This window comes from Phoenix dactylifera, chromosome 11, assembly GCF_051530095.1.
Source record: "Phoenix dactylifera cultivar Ajwa chromosome 11, Ajwa_hap1_PhDact_Kaust_v1.1, whole genome shotgun sequence".
Lineage (NCBI taxonomy): Eukaryota > Viridiplantae > Streptophyta > Magnoliopsida > Arecales > Arecaceae > Phoenix > Phoenix dactylifera.
In genome coordinates this window covers 24,358,095-24,381,427 of record NC_143200.1, presented here as the reverse complement: position 1 = coordinate 24,381,427, position 23,333 = coordinate 24,358,095, and the positions used below count along the sequence as shown (strand labels likewise).

The 23,333-nt window shown below is 39.4% G+C and overlaps 1 protein-coding gene across 2 annotated transcripts; it reads left to right on the top strand.

The window, feature by feature from the left end:
* Window positions 1-1,040: 1,040 nt before the first annotated feature.
* On the top strand, window positions 1,041-20,977 carry LOC103707112 (ubiquitin carboxyl-terminal hydrolase 18-like). Of its 2 annotated transcripts, XM_008791480.6 has the most exons (12): window positions 1,041-1,718; window positions 9,642-9,834; window positions 9,976-10,064; window positions 10,194-10,279; window positions 10,373-10,541; window positions 10,634-10,757; window positions 14,711-14,868; window positions 17,941-18,025; window positions 18,117-18,329; window positions 18,407-18,468; window positions 19,083-19,344; window positions 19,498-20,977. In XM_008791480.6, the coding sequence occupies exons 1-12, from the start codon at window positions 1,441-1,443 to the stop codon at window positions 20,455-20,457; spliced, it is 2,679 nt and encodes an 892-aa protein (XP_008789702.4). In that variant the 5' UTR covers window positions 1,041-1,440; the 3' UTR covers window positions 20,458-20,977. The 2 variants fall into 2 exon arrangements, with proteins under 2 accessions (XP_008789702.4, XP_038984030.3); XM_039128102.3 differs by having other exon boundaries at window positions 19,083-20,977.
* Window positions 20,978-23,333: the final 2,356 nt, after the last annotated feature.

The window sequence follows — 23,333 nt, the reverse complement described above, 5'->3', positions numbered from 1 at the left end:
TAAATCGAGTTATGACTCGATCCATCTAATCTGTTTGAAACCTACTTACCTCTTTTTTACCCATTTAATCAAACTCGTTTAATCTGTTTAAATCTATTTAACCCGTTAAAAATCTGTCTAACCCATTTAACTGGTTTGACATGTTTAATAGACGAGTTATGTGGGTCGGGTCGGGTTACCTTTTTCATAAATAAGTCGGATTCAGATTTGCAATTTTGATAAATTTAATAAATAGATCGAATTTGGGTTGATAAATTTTTGACTCGATCCGCGTCCAATCCAATCCGTATCTGACCCAATCCGATCTGACTCGATTGCCACCCCTATATAGGAGAGAGTAGCAATTTTGTTCGTGTAAGAGTAGTCAAAAATCTATATCTGTAGAGTGAAAGAGACCTCTAAAGAAAACTTCTTCATCATTTTATAACACAGATTGGTAGTTATCCGGTAATAACTGCTATCTTTTAGGTGGTCTTCTATCTTGATAACTTTATCCTTTCCAAACGACGGTTAGTTGTATAAAAAACTCTTCCTATATAGTTGATTGCAATAATCAACCATCCGGTCTTCTGTATAAGCGATGAGCGCCCAACCGTGATTTCTCCAACCATCAGCATATATATTAATCAAATCTTGATTGATATAACACCATCAACTATTTTATTAGAGTCGGTCAATGAGTGATTAATGTTCAGATGTAAGCAACTCAGAATGTGAATAGATCCCATTTATGTTTCCTTACCGTAGAGCATCAAGATAGGAGCATCAATGTAAATAATAGAGGATGTTTAATGTAGTAGCTTAACAAGTGATAAGACCCTCCCTCCTTGGGGCAGGTTCTTTGCTAAATTTTTTAATTAACTTTTCAACTTCCATTAAGTACAGTGTAGTGGGTTATTAACTCGTCGAGAATCAGGATTTGGACCCAAATCCTAGTGGGTTATTAAATTTACCATCCAGTTCCCAAGTACATGATTAGGTCCACAAAACATAACCTGACAGGCAGGCCCAATATAAGTTGATCCAGCGAGGAAGACGCCGCGTGGCCTTCGGTTGCTTTCCGCGCAGAAGAAAGCGAACAAACGAACGAACGGAAAAAGAGAAGGAAAGAAGAAAGAAAGCCCCCAATAAAACCCGAACCCATACCCCAACTTCCACCGCCTTCGACTTCAAGAAGCCCAAGAGACCGAATAATTCTCCAATTCCTCTCCGTTCCCCTCTTTATTAATTCCCTCGACTCCTCTCGTATTCGCCGTATTTCTTCATCTCATACCATCGAGTTATTCTCCGAATCCGAGAGAGATTAAGAGTGGGGAATGCGAGAGGGCTGCGTTCTTGGAGTTGGATTCGATCGAGGGATTTTTCGTCTAGGGTTTCGCGGATTGGGCGACCGGCGGGCCGATCGATGAGAGCCCCGACCGGCGGGAACCCTAGGGTTAGATGCTCATCGCCGCCGGCCTTCTCGCGCTGGACCTCTCGTCCCTGCTCCAGTTCGTGCTTGCCGCGCTCCTCATACTCGCCGGGGCTCTCCTTCTGGTGAGGAAGGCCGCTTCCAGGTACTTCGTCGTCGACGCCAGCTTCGAGACCGCCACCACGGGGTACGAGGCGCGGCGCCAGATGTCGATCGGCGGCGAAAGTAGCGGCGGAGGCGACGTCTGTGCTTCCTGTGGGAGCTTGGCGACCAAGAAGTGCTCCCGGTGCAAGAGCGTCCGCTATTGGTAAGTCCCATCGCGTTGCCTTTCCGTCTTGTTTGATTTTTTTTTTTTTTGCTAAAGTCTTTTTTGATTTTTCTCGACAAAGATTCTTTTTCCTCGCTTTGTTTTTACCTTCTTTAACACTTTACTCAGTATTGGTTCCAAGGGCCGTTGATTAATTAATTTAACCTCGTTTCTCAAATTGATGATGAGAGACTCTATATTTTAGAACCGTGGTCTGTCAAGGAAGTGAACTTTAAACAATGCTTTTCAAGAACCCAGAAAAAAGAATTTTATTAACAAGTTTGATTTTCAGAACACGTTATCTAGAACCATGTTTGATTCTTTGGCTGAGAAATTAGTTGTCTGTGTTTTTTCACGATCACCATAATGTGTGATAATGAAGTCCAGTCATATGGTAATTGTGATGATGGAATCATAGGAGCAGCTGGAATTTTTATAGAGCACACTGGAAGGAAGACTGTTGATAGAAACACCCACCACTTTTTGATGATTCAAGGAGCTTGTCGATCTCTTCAAACAAGGGGAGATTGTAGTATAAGGTTTTCAACGTTTACTGATTTTTAAGATTGCAGAAGGTTTAAGCTATCACATCTTTAGTAGTGTAGATACAACTCCTGAAGCAAAATATAGCCTGGGTTTGAATGCATAAATCTGTTCCAGGCCTATCTAAATTTTGATAGATTTTATGGTTCATCATCTGCTGGGATCTAAACAAGAGACCCAGGAGTTTAATCAATGTGGCAATTGTTTGATATATGGTAACAAAGTATGAACTTCCATGAGCAATGTTGTTTTACTTTTATGCGATTCATAGCCAGGTCGGAGTCGTAGTTGGCTTTTGAACATTTAGTTATTCTAAATTAGACTACGGTTAGGGATGTTTTAGTATGTATGAAAAAAGTATTATGGACATCTCGCATCTGGCTACCAGGAATTTAGGCAAAGATAGATTTATAATGATGCGTGATTGTTGATCCTCTTTCTACCCCCTCTTATTTTGTGTTGTACACATCAATAATCATAATATGATCTCTATATGCATCGGGATATGCTCTTTCCCTTTCTCTTAAATTTTGTATTTTAATGCGAATTCCTGTTCAATTTTTTTTTTTGCTTCATCTCCCAAGATCAATGCACAAGTGGATGATTTATGTTAACATGACAATTACTTGGGGGGAAAAGGTTCAAACTTCAAACAAAGGAAGTTGTTCTTGTTAAACATGGAGACACGTGTATTCTTGCATTCATGCATGCATGTAGTTTTGTCAAAATAAATAACTAGAATAGAATGTGGCGAACAATGTGCAAGGGTTGGCTAGCATGTCTGTAAGTATTATGTCATGTCTTAACCTACTTGCTGTGGGATTGGACTATGGTGGGTGAATTGGAGGTTTCCCAAAGACTTGTATAATCAACACATGCCCCTAAGATATAAAGGAAGATGTCAGTAAGGTAATAATATGGCATGCATGTCATATGGATTATACTTTTTTATAATGAAGGCTGATGTAAAATCTAGGATAGGTTTTAACTCTCATAAGGCTTTGCTTTATAGTTATTTTGTTGCTTCTTATTGAGTTTCATGAAGTACATTAGTTTTAGAGGCAAAATGTTATATCCTTACCTAATGGCATCTTTTATTATATACCTTTCAGGTATTTTGTGGTTTAGTGTTTGATATTGGTCGCACCACAGCATCTTTTTAAGTTTTAAGATCCATAAGTTGTCTACTTGTGTCGGTATGGCCAAGTCACACAATGGGCACTGCAAATATTTGAAGAAGCTTTGTGGATTAGATCACCTTGCATCTTACATGTGCTTGGGTGGCAGTCCAAAGACACTATGTCACCTAAAATATACACGGTAAAGAAGGAGAAAAGTTAGAGAAATAAAGAAATAAAGATGAGGGAAGAGAAAGTGTATGGGACGGAAAATAACGAACAGAAGAAAAGTGGAAGAAGGACACCATCTCTTTCTTTTTTTTTTTTTGTTCAAAATCCGTATTTCGTCCTCTAGATCATAGACAAGACACATAGGCTATGAGATCTAGTCTAGGTGAATGCAGAGAAATATAAAGGAGGAGAAGAAAGCACTGCATATAGTTTATGATACGTAGCTAATGGAATCTAATTCTTTCTCTATGCTCCTTTATTTTTTCCCCCTTTTGGGTGGGCTTTTTGTCAACTAAATCTTAGTTAGTTACCTCTATAAGCCTTGGATCTTATACTCGTTCAGGTGATGATTTTTTTTTTGTGTGTAAAATGCAAAAGATTTACGTCGATGAAATCAGATCTGAACTAGTTCTAGATATTGATCCCTTTATGGGTTTATCATTTTGCATCAAAGGCTTGGGCACATATAATTTATGAGATAACCATTGCACAGGTAAGAAAGTTGAAGTGCATGTGTGGTGGTTAATAGGAAGAATGATATTATAAATGAGTACATTAAAGCAAGTGTAAGAATTAACTCAATAAGGATTGGGATAGTGGATAATCCAACAGGATAACAAGCATTTTGTTAGCAACGATTCTAGAAAGTGGCCTAGTGAGGGCCTAGAATTTGTGGTTGGGGGTATTTATAATGAAACGGACAAGCTACATGATGATTTTGGCGATGTTGTGAGGATGGATTGGGAAAAAAATTTAGGTTATTAGAGGAGCTATGCACCTGATGTTTAAGTAGTGGGGACAAGTCATTTCGATTTGAAAAGCCTTTTGATTATTATTTCTGTACATTATCAGTTATAGGTAAATGATCTTCCAACTTGTGCAACAAAGGTTGAACAAGTTTGTATGGAAGGCACCTTACATATTTATGAGATAAAAATATCTGCCACTATTGTCTTTGTTGAAGCTGAATATAATTGCCGGCAATGGACACAAAAGGATCATTAGTTCTTTGGTTAATAATGTCAAGTTTGTTATTTTTTTTCCTTATAATACAAGGGCAAAATTGTAATGCACATGATAAGACTTTCCTCATGGATATACTCTATACACACAATTAGAAAAGAAAAGACAACAATTGCAGAAAGGTGCCTAAACTTGGAATGATTGGGATTGTAGGGATTTAGATTTTCAGAATGAGAATATGGAAATAATGGAATACAAAACATAAATATGATGTTTGAGTTCTTCTTTTGGAAAGCATGAGAGAATTGAAGTTTTTTTTTTCCCTTAAAAGAGTGAGATAAGGAAGTTTATTAATAATAGAGTGAAAGGAAGAACTATGTCTGATAGTGCTTATGGGAGGAAGAGGCAGTTGAGAAACTCAGTCAAAGAGTTGGATGTTGAGGTTTGTCAGGATTTAGGTTAAAAAAAAAAAGAGATGGAGGAGAGGTTCGGGAATAATTAATATGTACATATATACGTATACTTATAGATACGTGAAGATGCATATATATAATATATATGTATCTATATCCGTGTGTTTACGCATGTGTGTCTTTGTGACTTTTATTTATGTATGTGCACATGCATATGTACATGGTTTCAAATGACAAGATCTTTTGGAGCTCTTGTGTAGCATGCACCTGGGAGACAAGGTTTGAAGGGGGAGACAAGATTTGAATATGTTGATAGTTGTATGTGAATAATTCAAAGATAGAGTAGTGATGGAAATTCAGGTGGAGCAAACTTAAAAAGTAACATGGGTACTGTTATCCTTTTGTGAGTTGAGATAATAACTAGTTTCATGGGTTACTTGATCACACTTCCCCCAGGGTTTCAAAAGGCTGAAGGATATGATTTATGTGTATATACTCTGATCCAAAATCAGAAATTTACATACTGTACGTTTTGGATAATGTTAGAACATCTCGGTGACTTCTGATGTGTTTCAATTGGGACTTCACTATTAATTTTCTAGTTCACATGCCTTTAGGTAGTTCTGGTTAACTGGTAAGACTTTGGAAGGAAAGCATAATGTGAAAACATACTAGCAAAAAATGATCAATCAGGAAATACATGATGTTAATATGCTCAGTTATTGGTTTAGATGATTGGAAGACATCTGTATCTTATCTTTTGAGACGTATAACATTCGAAAGTTGGTTATCTTCCGTATGACGATGATATGTTAGCTTTATGTTTAGATGGCTAAACTAGTTGCTGAATCTCCAACTGGTGCTTTGTTTTTTGATGTTTATTGTGTGCGAGGGTGAATATTCCATGTCTTATTGCTGGTTTAAATTTGAGGGAGGAGGTTTATGTACAAGTGCCTTAAATGAGTTTCAAAGTTGAAAAACTTCCTCGTGGAGTGTCTCGACCTATGCTTATCAAAAACAAGGGGACTTATAAACACTTTAATTTGGCGAATGAGTTTTTTTTTGTTTTCTTCTTTTTTTTTTTTTTGGGGGGGGGGGGGGGTGCGGCAAAGGTGCTGTCAATTGGGAGTAAACAAAATATTGTCAGATAGGTGATTATTGCTGTGCTAGTTAGTTAATATGGCTTCCCATTTTATATCCTCTTTCTTTCTTTGCTTTACCTATGGGTTTTGGTAACTAATTTAGATCATGTAGAAAATGGCTTCTGCAGGTATGTTGGAGGTATCATGTGAGTATAAAATTTCAAGCCATTTTGGTGGTGTAGACATAATTTTGCTATCAATATTGCTTTGTTGTTGAGAAATTGATGTGGATCTTAGTACGAAATGAGAGTAAGTAGGGTCTCGGAGGTTTGCTATGGTTTTTGACATGGATGGCAATAAACAACTATAGGTGATAGGGAGCCTTATGCATGACCTGGGTGCTTGGCTGGATGCAAGCTAAGGAGTTTATTTTATTTTATTTTTGGTTTTTTTTTTTTTTTTGGGGGGGGGGGTAGATGAGAAGGAAACTGTTTTATTTGAAGAATTCAAAAAGAAGGAGGTAAAGGAGAAGGGAGGAAGAGAGGTGAAAAAAGAAGATGAAAGAGCAGGAATAGGAGAAAGAAGAAGATAAAGAGAAAGCAGTAGAAGGAAGTCTGAATAAAAGGATGGCTTAGAGGGGGAGGTTAACTGGTTTGCAATTGACAGAGCATGATGGACTAGTGGATTGTTGTTAAAGGCTGGCATTTGAGAAACCTCCTCATTTTCAGTTCATGAAGTAAGGTTTTATTGTGTGTGGAGGAAGGTTTTGACAATATGTCGTATATTTGGTAATAATTCGTTAGTCATTTACTCAATTACAACTCACAAGTTGTCTAAGTTATGAAATTAGGTACATATATTATGTATATTTACGTTATAAAAGTTTAGCTGGTAGCCAAAAGTTTTAGCATAACTTAGTGGTTATAAGACATATCCTACTTAACACATAAACGTTGTTATAAATAGTGAATGATAAGTAACCTATATTGTGCATGTGCCAGACTAGGTGGTTTCTTGTTCTTCAGGCAATGTTTAAGCGGACAGTCGCTGGCAACAACCAAGAACTCAAGTTAGCTGCTTTGCCTCCATTTGCACACGTGGTTGCCATATATGTGGCCGGCCATGATTTGGTTTCAGCAATTGCCATTGACATGATTACTTGTGGAATTTGGTCCTATGTTTGTTATTTGTTTGTTCAATTGTAAATAGAAGTAATAGAAGTGGTCCTTGGGAGTGAAATTCACTTAACTATTCTGTATAGTATATGCCTTCTGTTCTAGACCACACTTCAATCATTTGGTTTGCTCTTGTTTTTTTTTTTAAATACTTGAAGTAGAGAGGCTATTGGTAATGGGATGGGAAATGGGGTGGCTTTTATACTATATGTAGCGACTTCTAATATTTTTAGGAGGCCACTTTGTGGTATACATGGCTTGTTATGTAGGCTGGACACATATTTTGCTGGTTTTTAGTGGTTAATTAGATTCTCTGGAGTTGCTCACCTCTATGACTTAGATGATTTGCAACTTTTTGAGCTATATGGAAATAGATAGACCTTTAGATTGGATGAGAAAGTAAGATTTCCGTTTGCATGATAACTGGTGCTCCGATTTGCCCTTGCAGATTTGACTAATTATGTTTAAATTAACAACTAACACTGAGGTTGTTTTAAATTATCTTGAGATGGTTATTTCTAGTTCTGCTACGACACCTTGACTTAGATGGAGCATCATGGATGTTGAAGTAAGGAGTCTCCATGTCAGTTTTGTAATATTAATGTTTAAGAAAATTCTGTGTTTTGTAAGTGACATTCATGGGGTGATTAGTCCTTGTATATGTTTCCAAGCAGCATTGAAGCTTGTTTGTTAGAACTATGGTTTGCCGTCTTGGTACTGGACCACGTATCATTACCATCTTGTTATTGTATCGATACGCCCAGTACGAGAGCCGGTTCAGTATACCGACCCTTGGCACACTCCTCTATACTGTGTGTTGGCTCAGTACCGGTATGGTATAATACAATTGCTATACACTGGTACTGACTATTACGACAAACCATGGTTAGAATACTTTTAAAATGAAGGCTTCCTTCTGAAATGCAGTTGTCTATCATGCTGGCTTGCAAATCAACCTTCTAACTTATGGGGCTGTAGTCGGAAATGGATCGTTGGCTATCATATTTCTTGACAATTCTGTTTTTTTGTTGAATGAGTCTTTGCACAATTCACAGTGTTGTCCAGATGTTTTGTGAATCTATTATTGATGCCTTCAGCCATATGCATTCATATATAGGCATTCCTACATCTTTCATGTTTCAACTTTCATTAAGGCTGTTTGAAAACATGCCTAAGTACTACAAGGATGTCAGCAAGGTCCACCGTACCGGGTCCGGTAGGCGTACCGGTTGCCTACCGGACCGGTACGGGCCGGTTCGTACCGTGCTCCGGGCGGTACTAACCGGGAAGCTCTTCCCCGCCGGAACCGGGGAAGAAGAAGAGAACCAGAGGGAGCGCGGGGAAGAGAGGGAGCGAGCCCACCTTCGGCCGCCATCGGATAGCCGCGGAGGGGCGTCGGAGGCCGGTGGGGGGCGGCGGAGGCCGGCGGGGGGCGGGGGAGCCCGCGGGGGCGCTGCGGAGCCCGCGGCTCCGCAGCGCCCCCGCGGGCTCCCCCGCCCCCCGCCGGCCTCCGCCGCCCCCCACCGGCCTCCGACGCCCCTCCGCGGCTATCCGATGGCGGCCGAAGGTGGGCTCGCTCCCTCTCTTCCCCGCGCTCCCTCTTTTTCTCCTCGTCTTCTTCGTCTCCGGCAAGAAACCGGCTTGTACCGGTTTCCACGGCTCCGCCGTACCGGTAGCTGGCCGGACCGGTTTGTACCGGCCGGTACGGGCCGGTTCGGCATACGCTGGATGTCAGTGCCTTCAAAGGCATTAGTGCAAAAGTTTTGTGCTAGCTGATCTAATTGGGAATCAAACAAGGTTTTTTGAGATGATTTGTAATTAAAAGATAGGGTAGATTGCAAAGTATTAGGCTAACACTTCAATGCTCTCTGCTCATAGGCTGCTCTAAGGAGCGATCAATGCTGTCTTTTTTTGGTCGTCTAATTTTTGGTATCTTTGTTTTTTCTTTTTGATACTGTCTTTGCATCTAGTTGTTTGCATTTCTGTTTTGGTCTACTTTGAGGCTTTGTGTGTATGGTTTGTCTGAGTTTTTTGGGTTTTCAAGTTTTTCCTCATGTTCAAATACAATTTTGGGTGGCGTGTTTCCATCATTTTCAGAAAAGGGGTTACATTGTGCTCTTCTTGGCTTCATTCTCTAAGTTTCTCTTTGTATCGCCCTATCTGGGTTCATTTTTGTGCAGTGAATCCTGCCAACAGAAAAATATTATGTTTATTGTGTCTGGGGTCTTTCAACTCCTCAAGCTTTTTTCATCTTAGTTCTTTTAGTATTGTATCACCCCTCCATTTCTGTAGTAGTTACGATATTTTACATAACTTTAATATATAAATCAGTTATTTCTTTTCTTTTTTTTTTTTAAGTTTTAAAACTTCTGATGAAAGGCTACTACTGCATTCTCAGTTCACAAGCATGCCAGTCAAAGCATTGGGAAGCCGAGCACAAGCATAAATGCAAGCAAATTAAGTTGTTAGATAAGGCAGAGGTTGTTTCTTCTGGAAATGGTGCTTGCAGAAGAAGGAAATCTTCTGGGTTTAGCTCAATTTCATTAGTTCCTGCCCAAGGAACCTGCAAGGTGCTGCATGAGCCAAAAAAGGTGATTGATATATTTATTTTCATTATGTTAAGTGAATACACCCTGATATATTTGTTTTCATTATGTAAAGTGAATGCACCCTTTGGCATTCATTTTTCTTTGTTTTGCATTAATACTGATTATGTTGTTCTGTACCATCAGATTCTTTTTCCTTATGATGAATTTGTGGAGCTTTTCAACTGGGCTATGCCAGGGTTTCCACCTTGTGGACTAGTTAATTGTGGGAACAGGTTTGAGTTACTAAAATATTTAAAATCTTTTTAGGATATCTTGTGATTCTTTTACCTGTAACTGCCCAGTTATTAGTGATTTGATCAAGCGATCTCTGTAAGTGCATGCCTGACCTTTTGTTTTTGCAGTTGCTTTGCTAATGTGGTTCTACAATGTCTTACATGCACTAGACCACTTGTTGCCTATTTACTGGAGAGAGACCACAGTAGAGGATGTAAGTGACAAGACTCTGAGCAGATCTTTCTTATTCTTTATTTGAATAGGAGGGTATTGTTTTTATCTTTCCCACCATCGGTTCTCTGGGTAGGCTTTAGGAAGCGGGATGATTGGTGCTTCTTATGCGAGCTTCAAGTACATGTTCAAAGGGCAAGTAAAAGTTCTCAGCCTTTTCAACCTATGAATATTCTTAATCGACTACCTAATATTGGTGGCAACCTTGGGTATGGCAGACAGGAGGATGCTCATGAATTCATGAGGTATTTTACTTTCTTTGATCTGATTGAGCACCCAGATCTTTTTATTACTTTGTTTAATGTCAGGATCCTTTATTGGTCATTAACACTTGTAGGTTTGCGATTGATACAATGCAATCAATTTGCCTTGATGAGTTTGGAGGTGAAAAGGCTCTGGATCCCAGTACCCAAGAGACAACCCTTATTCAGCACATATTTGGTGGTCATCTCCAGTCTCAGGTTGGATTCTGCAGCTCAACAATTTGTAATCTTATAATATGCTCATCGATACTCATTATATTAATCTGATGCATGGCTGGACATATTATGATAATTTAATTGGACTGGTGGTGTTGTATTTGCATTATGATTTTTTCTTTTTTCCTTTTGTTTGCATTCTCTTTGTTTGTGCATTTTATATATAGGAGGTGCCTTCATTGCATTATAATATATATGTTTGGATGCAAATTATGGTTCTAGTTAGATATGATCAATCATGGTCACATCTGTTGTTTATGGGCTTGAAACATGTATTATTAATCAGCATTTTCTTTGAAGATAGCTGTTTTTTTAAAGAAGATTTCATGAGAAATAAATGAGAAAGCTCCAATCAAAAGTCTGCTCTCTTGAAGGATGTGGTTTTAGCTTAATCATGTGTACAAATTTAAATACATAAAATCTTAGGATTTGAACTTGATCTATGCTAGTCTTGAAGACAAAGGCCTGAAAGTATTCGCTTAATGCAACTTTTAAAGGTTTAATTCAGTCATATAGAACAATATGGCAGCGTTTGAGGCTATAGAATATAAAAACAAATGGGAAAGATTGATGAAGAATAGGGGATCTGAGAAGGAATACAAAGCAAAGACGGAGGAAAGGAAAAGAGGTTGGAGAGGTGTTAAATATTCATTTATATACCCCCTCTTTGTATTGGAATAAGTATGATATGCTCCCTTTCATAACCAGTCAATGGAAACATCACTAAATCAACTAATGAAATACTGCCAGGGAGTGCAAGTCACAGTAACGCGAGTTTGTTTTGGTACATGACTTGTAGCTTGCCTTTCATGGTATACTTTTTATGCGCCTTTAATGGGATTTGGCGAAGTAATTACATACTTTGTGCCTTGACTTGCTACTCAACTAACGTGATAATTATAAGTTATCAAAATTGTTTTACTTTTCCAAGCAACAAGATCTCCTTTTGTCAGATACCGAAAATTCCTTTTTTTTTTTTTTGGGTGAGGCTGGCTTGTAAAAGGCAGCATACGCAGGTGGCCAGGGGCATTGATTATAGCTTTCATGGAATGTGGGTGCTTCGGCAGAAGCTTGGGTGATTTTTTTATAAAAAATAACTAATTTTATAAATAGTTTACTTCTAGTATAAATTTGGAAATAACTCAGTAGATTAAGAAAGGGTAAACCAAAGAAACTTTATATTTTTTCAAGTACCTAATGGTGTGTTTAGTGTTGCTTATTTAAAGCAAAAATGCTTGTTGGAAAAAATAAGGGCGTGTTTGGTATTGCTTAAAAAGGTGTTTTTGTGACTTTTAAAGCAAAAACTCTTATTTTTTTTAAAAAATAAGTGTTTGGTATCATGATCTGAAAAGTACTTATACTAAAAAAAAGAAAGTCAAAAAAAGTGCTTCTAGAAGAAGCTATAAAACCTAGCTTGTGTATTCTCTTTTTGTAAAGCAAAAGCAACACCAAAGACGTCGTGAGTGTTCGGTAACAATATCTTAAAAATGCTTTTGCAAGAAGTAAAAAAGTGCTTCCAGGATAACCCAGAAAACCTAGCTTCTGACTACTTTTATGAGAAGAACTTTCTAGAAAGGAGAAGTAACATCAAACATGCAACAAGTAATTATAAAATAAGAAGTTGATTATAAAATTACAAAATTTCCTGATTTATAATTTAAAAAACCCCAAGACAGGTATCATAGCACAACAAGAACTTGTGCGACTTTGATGAATAATAAATATAAGTTTGCATATAAGTAATTCAAGATTAACTTATCTGGAGTTCTAGCAAAGTGTTTGGGCATGAGAAAGTTATAATTTGCCGTTTGTTATCACCAATATTTCAAACCACACTGCCTGATACTCTTATCTATCCTACAGATAGTCTAAATTAACATGCTTAGGTTACCTAGACCTAGGGGATGTTTGTGTGGCCAGGCCACATATTGGGCTGGCCTAAACATAGGCTAGCTGCCTAGGTATCCCAAGCGACTGCCATCTGAAATGATGGTTGAAAAAAGAAAACAGAAAAACTTAATACAACCCACTTTTTAACACCCAAAATCACATCTTTCACTGGCATAGGGCCTTATTCATGTTAGTGAGAGGGTGTATTATTGGTGCTTGGAAAGTGGGAATTATTCAGTGTATCAGACAAACATAGACCTATCCTCAAAAGGATATGTTCCTTGCCCAAAAGAAACTTTTTAGAAGAATCTATCTAGAACTTGCTTGAGATGGCCTCTTTGACAGAAATTAAAGGGAAGGAAGAGAAGAACAGTGCATGTATAAGGTGCCGTCCACTCTAGGGGCGAAAACCAATTTCTTAATGATGGTGGGTATGTGAACTTGCCTTCGTCTCATCTCTCTCTCTCTCTCTCTCTCTCTCTCTCTCTAAGAGTGGGCTGTAAGTAGTTGGTCATGTTAAAGCTACCTCGTGTAAGTTTCGAGTTGGTACTTGAATATTATCATGAATCAAGCTGTGGGTTCAAGACCAATTAAGACATGGGCCGAGCTGAATAAAGATGGTTGATCTTTTAATCACAACCATTTATTCCAGCCGTTCAAGATACTCAAAAACTTCTTATATATAAAATCATAATTCTGCAAAACCTCGAAAGTCAACATCTGTTGTTTAACCCATGTGCCAAGTTCTGCCTCTTTTTGAGCCAATCATGTTATCTTCGATCCAATGTAACCCTATTTTTCAGTCATGTAGTTTGGTTGGTGGGGAGCCACCCTTGATGATCCCTATAGTTGAAAGGGTCTAGGTGAAGATGTAAGGAGGCTAGTTTTGATAAGGATTTGCATTCATCTTTGTGGTACAAGTTATAATCCAGATGATCTGCACTGCAAGTTTGAAGAGAAGACTCTTCTGTATAGGGTAGGGTATGCTGAAATTTGATGTGACAAGGGATGAAATATGTGAAAATATTTATTGACTATACAAATACTCAAGGATCTTAGTTTGCAACATAACAAGCTTATGCTCAATTCTGTTTTTGCAATTAAAATCAGTTAACTAGACATTTTAATCGTACTGTTTGATATTGTTGTGCGATTCTAGGAGTTAAAAAAGTTGGACTACCTAAATGTGCTTATATACAAAAGTATAGTTGAATGCAAGGTTCGTTGAATTAGTACTGGAGGGGGTACCAGCTGGCGATCGATTCGACATGGTATGGGTTGTATCGTGTTGTTCCAAGTCATACCAATATAGAGTGCGATGGAGGGGGAGAGGGAGAAGGAGAGGAAGGAAGAGGGAGACGGCTCGAAAGCCCGCACGATAGGAGGCTGCTCCAATTTCATTACGAAAAAAGGGATGCCCAAATTTCTTTTTGTAAATTTCGAATTGAAATTGGGAAACGATTTGCTGACTTTTCTTTGAGTGAAGTTGGGAAACTATTTGCCGATTTAAAATTGTTTCGAATCGATGAGATGGACCGGGCTAGTAACCAGCCGGTCCTGTTTGTTTCGCCCTAAACTGGCCGATTCGGCATGGTTCAGCTGACCTTGGCTGAGTATTTTCATAGTTACATGAGTAGGCGAGAATGTTTTAGCTGTATTGAAGTTGATAAGGGTTACAATATATCAAGTGCATAGGTTAATAATTTATGTCGTGGAGAAAGTGATACTTGGTTACGAGCTTGACAAATTATTGGTGTCTCTCATGGGTCTTGGCGGTTTGCTCAAAATGCAGATTTGAATCTTTTCAGGTCTTAGCATAATCTTTTCCTCTACATTCTTTGTTAATCTCTCTGTATGTGTGCATGCATGCATATGTGCACACTTGTATGGTTTGGTTTCAACAACATGCTGGATGTGTTCAATTTTTTTAAATATGGATGTGCTAACAGGAAGATGGGCAGTCTTTTATATTTGTTTGCTGTAAAAATATTTCCTTGTTCGTCATACTATAATGTAATTCTTACACTATCAAATTTTGTTTGTAGGTGATATGTACAAACTGCAATGAGGTCTCAAATCGCTATGAGAATATGATGGATTTGACAGTTGAAATTCAAGGGGATGCCGAGTCTTTGGAGGAATGCTTAGATCAATTTACTGTCAAGGAGTGGCTTGATGGAGAGAATAAGTATAAATGTGATGGGTAAGCATTTAGCTTTTACAAATTGTCAACTTTGTTTCAGACATCTACAAACCTCCAGCAGAGAATATCATTTTCTTGTTGGATGTAAATGTCTCATATTGAATAGCCTATTTGGTATATGCTGTTCTTTTTGTGCATTATATACTTTTGTACAAACAGCCTTAGTAATGTTTTGTAGGCTAAGCTTGGTTTATTCATAATTTGATATTATATCGCATATGCTTCTTAATCCATAATTATTAACATATTAGAGTTACAATTCTAATTAGGTTAAATTTTTATAATCTGTAAGTTTCCACTATGTGCTTTTACCATTATTTATCAACTTGCCAGTGACATAATCGTTGATGGTGCTCATCATGTGGACATTCATCTAGGATACTCGTTGTAAGTAGGGGGCTGATGTTAAGTTTTGAAGTAACAGTGGTTGTAGACGCTAGTGTTAAAGATTCTATCAATCTCAAGCTCTTTTTAGCTAACACAAGAACATAACTGTAAGCGACTTGCTTGAATATAATCTTGTTGTGGCATGAATCAGGGCAAGGATGGCTAGGGTATTTTTTGGAAGTTGAGCACTATAATGACATCTAGTTATAAAGACCAGTCACTGAACTCCATGATATAGGTGTTGGGTTCTTTCCAAGACAATTAAAATGATAAAACTTAATAACCTGAAGTTTTCACATTTTCTTGGACCATTGTCAAACTGATTATTGTTCTTAATCATTTTATCATGGGTTCTGATTTGTGCCTGCAGACATCCTTTGGAAGTTTCCATGTATCATTCAAGATAGTCATGCACTATGATATTCTTGTATATAGGTTGACATTATCTTTAGCCATTTGATCCTCATAGAGGTGAAATTACATTGAGTTGAGGATTGATAAAAAATACGAAACACATCAGACAATATACCAATCTGCACACGTCCAACACCTACATTCTTAATTACAAAAACAATTTTTTAAACAGTGGTGGTATGCCGCCTGCTCATGTTTCAAATGCTAAACAACTATCCAGTAAATGGAAAAGATGCCGGCGGATGGCCCTTAAGTCCTGTCGACTACCTTAGAATCTTCATGAATGTTAAAATTACACAAATACTTGTTACATACGAGAAATAAGGAGTTTGGCTCCAATGTTGTGCCCACAATCATTTATATAGGTGAATATCTGATTGTGGTCTTTTTCATAGTTTCTGGCTTGTAAGTGATCTGATGGTGCTTTGTAGTTGATGAAATGGTAATCATTTTATCAACTTAAGTAGTCATATGAAATTTTGTGTTGGTTCATTTATTCTTGTGGATGTTTGAGCTTCTAGGTGTTTAATACCTAGGCTAGTGCCAAACAATCGAATGTGACACAAGTTTTTGATATTTTCACTGGCTCTTACATTACTTTCAGGCTTCCATCCCAAAAACATAAATACTGTTAATCTAAAGATTACAAATGATGCAATATGCTTTAAAATAATGTTATGTCTTCGTTTTTCATTTTTCCTTTTTTTCCATAATTTCTCCCCAGAACTCTGAAGCTCGAGCCTAAGCGGTCTTAACTGCCCAAATTTCTGAAATCCAAGCCTTGATGGATACTCTCTGTAGCATATCGGTACATAAGTGAATTGCCTCCTTATACAAGATATACCATGAATATATGGATTGAGTTTCTCGCACCCTTTGCATCTAGAAGGAAAGAAGAAAATCAGAAAAATACATGGTAAAGAATGGTAATGTGATGTAAGTGGGGAATCAATAGTAATTTCATCTGAGGTCTGTTTGACTTGTGGTCAGCTCTACAAAGTTAGATTTCCTGAATGAGAGTGAGTTTCTAGTATGTACGATTTACATAGCCTTTCAGATGTTGTCGCAATCACAAGGCATGGGACATTTTGCTAACAAAAAGTTTGATCTGGAAATGCAAGGGATTTACTCGTCTTGTTTTGCTAGGACATTCGGTTGCTGGAATGACTAAATAAGTAACATCTGGGAGGCAAGAAGGTTTAACTAAGTGGAGTACGTAGTGGAGTGCATATTTTGACGACTGTCAATGGCTATATATGATCCATCACCTTTTTGCAATAAAATGCCTTATTTTTGAAAGATTTACTAGTAAGAAAAGTTACTGAAAGTTGCATTCATGGTATGTTGTACCGGCCCGATCCGGGTGGTACGGGGCATACGGTACCATACCAGTTGGGTACTGGTTTCCGGTGTGGGTGGCGTACCGACATTCGGTATGTCAAAAAAATTCCGTATCGTACCGATATTGTGCCAGTATGGCACCGGTATGGGGTCTGGTACCGAGATGGCGAACTTTGGTTGCACCTCTTAACTATTTGAATTTTTCTGGATCTTGTTGCTGGAATGATCCATGGAAATGGGATTTATTTAAATTTGATGGCTTCCATGCGTTTGGGATTCCTAGAGGGTTTTGACCATCCACAGACACATGCATCCACTAGAAAACTTTTTCAATGTGTTGGCATGTATGATTGAGATGTTAATCGTTATTAGAAATTTGAACTGTCAATACATTGCAAATAAGATGTTGAAGAAGCTGAAATATTTGAGTTTCTAAAAAGAATCATCTTTTCAGGGCCATTGCCAATGTCCTGGCTGAAGTGCTATCAGGAATATTAAAAAAAAAAAAATGGTACTTCTGATTTATTGGATAACGTGACTTAGAGAAAGAACATAGAAAATCTGAACCGAGAATAGTGATGAGATACAAGGACTGTAGCAATGATGAGAAAACCTTTTCTTGTTTTCATTGGTTCCCATGGAGCACTACATGCCAATGCAAGCTTTTGTAAGTCATCAAAAGTACCAGTAAACATGAAAAGGAAGTTTTTTCATATATGTTCTAATTAACAGATGCAAATTTTGAGCATGCAATGGAATTACCTTTTGTAGTTGTTATTAACGAAGGCATTAGACATGTTGAATTGATCCAGTGTTTAGTTGAATAATCTTGTCTAGTATCCATTTCAATTAATTTTTGACTATTCATAAATCTTTTTTATTTCTATACTCAAATGACTTTTCTGTTATCAATTTTGTTATCATCTTCAGATGCAATGATTATGTTAAAGCATGGAAACGTCTTACAGTTCATCAGCCTCCAAATATCCTCACAATTGCTCTTAAGAGATTCCAGGTTAGAACTACTGCTACTTTTGTTTGCAACCTATTCTTTGTTGTACAAAGCATTGTTGTTTTTGACAGCTCTATTTTGACCACATAAACAGAGCGGTAGATTTGGGAAACTAAACAAAAGAATAACATTTCCTGAGAACTTAGATCTCACTCCATACATGAGTGGCAATGGAGATGGCACTGATCTGTATTCACTGTATGCTGTCGTTGTTCACCTGGACATGTTGAATGCTTCATTTTTTGGTCACTATGTTTGTTATACCAAAGACTATCATGGGCACTGGTATAGGATTGATGACTGCAAGGTAAATCATCTGTCATTATGCATATTTTTTATGGCACTTTTTTTTGATCTGTTGGCCTCACAAATGCAATATTGTAGGTCTTGAATGTCGAAGTGGAGGAAGTACTTGCTCAAGGTGCATATATGCTCTTATATTGCAGGTAATGATTCGTTACTTCTGCTTTTGTATATGAATGTGAGAAACAATGTGCAGGTTTAGAAATCATTCATGTGATATGGTTGTTTGGTTGACAAGTTATTATCTAGAGAAATGTAACTAGTTGTTATGTACCATACATATGGATAATAGAAATTTATTTATTTATTCATTGTCTAAATGTTCAACTAATTGCTTACTATCCTCTTCCTGCAATTTATGACTTAGTGAGCTAATGCTTTTGTTTGAAAGCCTGGCTGTAAATTTATAGAGAAAGGAACCTTCTCTAAGGCATGCTACTACAGGATATATCCAGACATATGATAAAACCTGGACAGAGCAGTGCTCATATACTTTCAGGGAGAGATGCAGGGTGCATAGATTAAATGGGAGGATTAGCACTGCATCTCTCTTATTAACGTGACCGAAAATATCTTCTTTGTTCTGAATAACATTAGAATGCCAATGTAATTGGGCCGGTTTGTTTGGTTTGTTGCTCGTTTTTTGTGTCATAACCCCAAATTATTTGCCCTCTTCTCTGCTTTGGTTATAATCACCATGAGATACATTCTCAGAAATTTTAAACTGAGTGATTTTTTGTGTTCTGTCGTTGTGTAGGAAAACTGCCCGTCGGGAGCCTTTTGTTAAGCCTGTGGATCCACCAAGGCAACAGCTCTCTGAAGCAAATCCCAAGTTATCAAGCCCTTCCACGGTATCGAACTCCTTCAAGGTTTCCTGCCTGCCTTCTGATGTTGATAGCAAACCAAATTCTATTGAAGCATCCTTGTTGAAGAATACTGGACCTGAGAAAATATCTTCTGAAGGTGATTTTATAAAGAACAGAGAGCTGGAAGATATGGAAACGGATGCACCTGCCAAGGTAAACCATGTGACCTTACCTAGAGGTTTAGGAAATATGGATATGGATGGTCCTTCGTTAAGTTCATCGGTACCAAAGGATCTTGAAGAAGGGAACCCTAGTCTTTGTTTTCCTGTGCCCTCTCTAAATTATATGCATTTGAATTCTCCTCAGGAGCTTCCATCCGTCGAAATTCATACAGTGGCAGAACCCTGTGTTTGTTCAGATTTGGAAAGTCATATGGAAGAAGATAATGATGGATCAACTGGTATAGCGGAAGCATCCAAGGTGTCAATACTGGATCTCTCAGTCACTGGTCAAAATATTGGTGATAAGATAGCTGATCCATCTTCTGCTGTTCCTACCATAAATTCAAGTCTGGTTTCCGAACCTTCAGATGATTTGAGGCCAGAATCAGAGCAGGCAGTAGCAGCATGCAGCCCATCAGGTTCAGCTAATGGAATTAGCAGGTTGGATGACACCTCTTTTATAGATAATGGAAACAAGGGTTTGCCATCATGTTGGGAGAATGGTTATAGAAGCAAACCAAAGCCCCTATTTTCTCGTGGTTTTCTAGACAGGCCTGCCAGAAAGAAATCTGTTGATAGTAGTAGACAAAACCACACAGGAAGTCATGGAGTTGCTCTTGTTCCCAGGGTAAATGGTTACTGCAATGGTCATTCTGATCTTGGGTTGTCAGAGCAAGATTATGATAATTGTTCTGCCAGTCTGAAGTCATCTTGTGAAAATGGCAGAGGGATTATTCGAGGTGACATGTCGTTCAAATCTCGTGGTTTCCTGAGAAGTTCTTATACAAAATCATCAGATGAAGAGGGGGTTAAGAAAACAGAGATGCAGAAATTTGATTATCGTAGCAAACCCAAGTGCAATGGGTCCGTTGAACAGGCTTCTGTTGACAAATTAGATTTTAGGCCAGAGGCCTACTGCTCAAATGGCATAGACTTCACTAAAATCAACCATGAGGAGTTCCGTGAGACTGCTTTTGTTCATGAAAACGGCAGTAAGGTCTACAAGAAAGATGGTCCACTGACACCAGCTTTACAGAACATGAATGTTGGGTTGGGAGATCTGCTGAAACCACCGTCTGGGTGTCTCAATGAGCATGACATGTAGCGGTTCAGTAGTAGGTTGGCTTGCTCAGATTCTATAGGGGAAGATGGAAGTATTATTTCAGGTGATTAAGTGACAAGTAATAGTTTGTAGATGTGGGTCAAAATTGCTCAGAGTACCGCGACAATATGTGCAGGCAATGATTGGACTGCGGACCAGCCGAAGTTAACCTGAGGCAAGAAGACTGCCTGATTTGGTGGTTAAGCATTCTTAGGGCACTTGCCAAAAAGAGGGGGCTTGCTTTCCGTCTTGTTTGGTATAATTATTTTTTTCATGGTTCCACTGAAGACAGGAGTGGAGGTGGGTCTCTGAGTTTCCACACAATTTGCAGAATCACAGAGGCTCCCCTAATACCATGTTCTCATTAGTATTTGTGCTGTATATTCTTATTTTTTTCTATTATCTAGAACTGAAATAAACTATATACAGTACGGAGTTATTGCCTGCTCCTTTTTATGATGCTGATCATCGCAGTTGGGCAAGTGGATATTTTATCAATTCTGATAGAACGTTGATTGCAAAAGATAGTTATTATTGGTTTTTCTCTGTTTAAATTGTCCTAACTATCATGCGATACGTGTACTTTGGAAGATGCTTTGGTAACTCAGGTTTGTCACTCAAAAGTCATTCAGCTGGTGGGTTGCAGTCCTTTTGCTCCCTTTGAATTGGCATAGTGATGTATGCCACAAAATGGAGCAATGTGGAAGGTGCAGTCGTGCAGAACAGCAGGGTGACTTTTTGAGTGATTTTTTCGAGTTACCACAGCATCATGCATGAATTGAACTAGTGACTCCGGAGCACAGCCCGGCTTTGGAGTGTAAATTTTTGGGATACTCTGGCTCCGCAGCATAGCTCTGCATGCTGATGAGAAGTTTGTGTTTTAAAATTTATGCTTCTCCTAAATTCAAATGCGAAAAAACATTTTTAGAGGACTAAAGGGGTCCGTAAGATGATAAGCTAGCGATCAGAAATCAGTGTGGCACCACTTTCTGCAAGCGTTTATCCACAAATGGAGCTGTAATTTATTTTAATGTGCTAACCATTGGCAGGAAGCGATACAATGTATTGAGGAGTCTCAGTCCCTCAGTCCGCCATTATTCATCTACTCCGTAACCTAAATCCTTTGCCTCTGTTTCAAGTCAGATTTGCCTTCGGCCTGGGCTGCTTGTTCCCTACCGCATAGGGGTTAAACAACCAACACTTCCCAAACCAATAGTCGATAATCTCTTGCTTTTTGCTCTTTGCAGTCATGACCCAGCTCGTCTGACGGGATAAACAGAAATTAGCAACAAGTTATTATGCCATCCTTCACTCTCTGTGCCCGCCTTGCGGCTATCTTAGGAGAGAGAGTAAGGATGTAATTGGAAAAGAAAAATTCAAGAAAGAACAGTGGCGGGTGGTTCTATATACACCCCCCCGATTGCTCAGGACACCCCCCAAAAATTAAAAAAAAATTAAATACTCTCTACACCCCCCCATTTGCTAAGGACACCCCTAAAAAATTAAAAATTCCTAAATTACCCCCCACCCTTCCCACCCCCTCACCTAAATTGCTCTCTACACCCCCCCAAACCCCCCCACCCCGCTCTTCCCCTCCAAAACACCCGCCGGCGGAGGAGGAGGGGGGAGGCGGAGGAGGAGGACGGAGAGGCGGGGGGAGGCGGAGGGGGAGGTGGGGGATGGGGAGGAGGAGGAAGGAGGACGGGGAGGTGGGGGAAGAGGAGTGAGAGGAGGTGGCGGAGGAGGACGGGGAGGTGGCGGGGAGGAGGGGGGGGAGGTGGGGGATGGGGAGGAGGAGGAAGGAGGACGGGGAGGTGGGGGATGGGGATGAGGAGGAAGCGGGCGCAGGGGGGAGGGGGGAGGAAGACGAGGCGGAGGGGTGATGGGGGAGGCGGAGGAGGAGGAGGAGGAGGCGGAGGAGGACGGGGAGGTGGGGGATGGGGAGGAGGAGGAGGAGGGGGAGGGGTGATGGGGGAGGTGGGGAATCAGGAGGGGTAGGAGGGGGGAGGCGGAGGAGGAGGACGGGGAGGTGGGGGATGGGGAGGAGGAGGAAGCGGGCGCAGGGGGGAGGGGGGGAGGAAGAGGAGGAGGAGGGGTGATGGGGGAGGCGGAGGAGGAGGAGGCGGCGGCAGTGAGGAGGAGGGGGAGGGGAGGAGGCGGCAGTGAGGCGGAGGAGGAGGAGGAGGAGGCGGCAGTGAGGAGGAAGGGGGGGGTGTACTGAGAAAATTTCAAGGGCAATATGGTAATTACACTAAAGGTTAGTTTGGGTATTTTCTTTGGTTTTTAGGGGGTGTCCTGAGCAATAGGGGGGGTGTATATAGAACCACCCAACAGTGGCTAAAGTAGGGAGAGAGTTCAAGATAACTTTCTCCGTGTCAGTCGAGTTCATAACAACAACCTTCAAATGACATGTGATAGGATGCGACCATTTCTGTCAGGGCCATCAAACAGAAGTTATAGTTGGCTATCAATTGAAAAAATTTAATGTGCTAACCATATGGCAGGAAGCGATACAATGTATTGAGGAGTCTCAGTCCCTCAGTCCGCCATTATTCATCTACTTCGTAACCTAAATCCTTTGCCCCTGTTTCAAGTCAGATTTGCCTTCGGCCTGGGCTGCTTGTTCCCTACCGCATAGGGGTTAAACAACCAACACTTCCCAAACCAATAGTCGATAATCTCTTGCTTTTTGCTCTTTGCAGTCATGACCCAGCTCGTCTGACGGGATAAACAGAAATTAGCAACAAGTTATTATGCCATCCTTCACTCTCTCTGCCCGCCTTGCGGCTATCTTAGGAGAGAGAGTAAGGATGTAATTGGAAAAGAAAAATTCAAGAAAGAACAGTGGCTAAAGTAGGGAGAAAGAGTTCAAGATGACT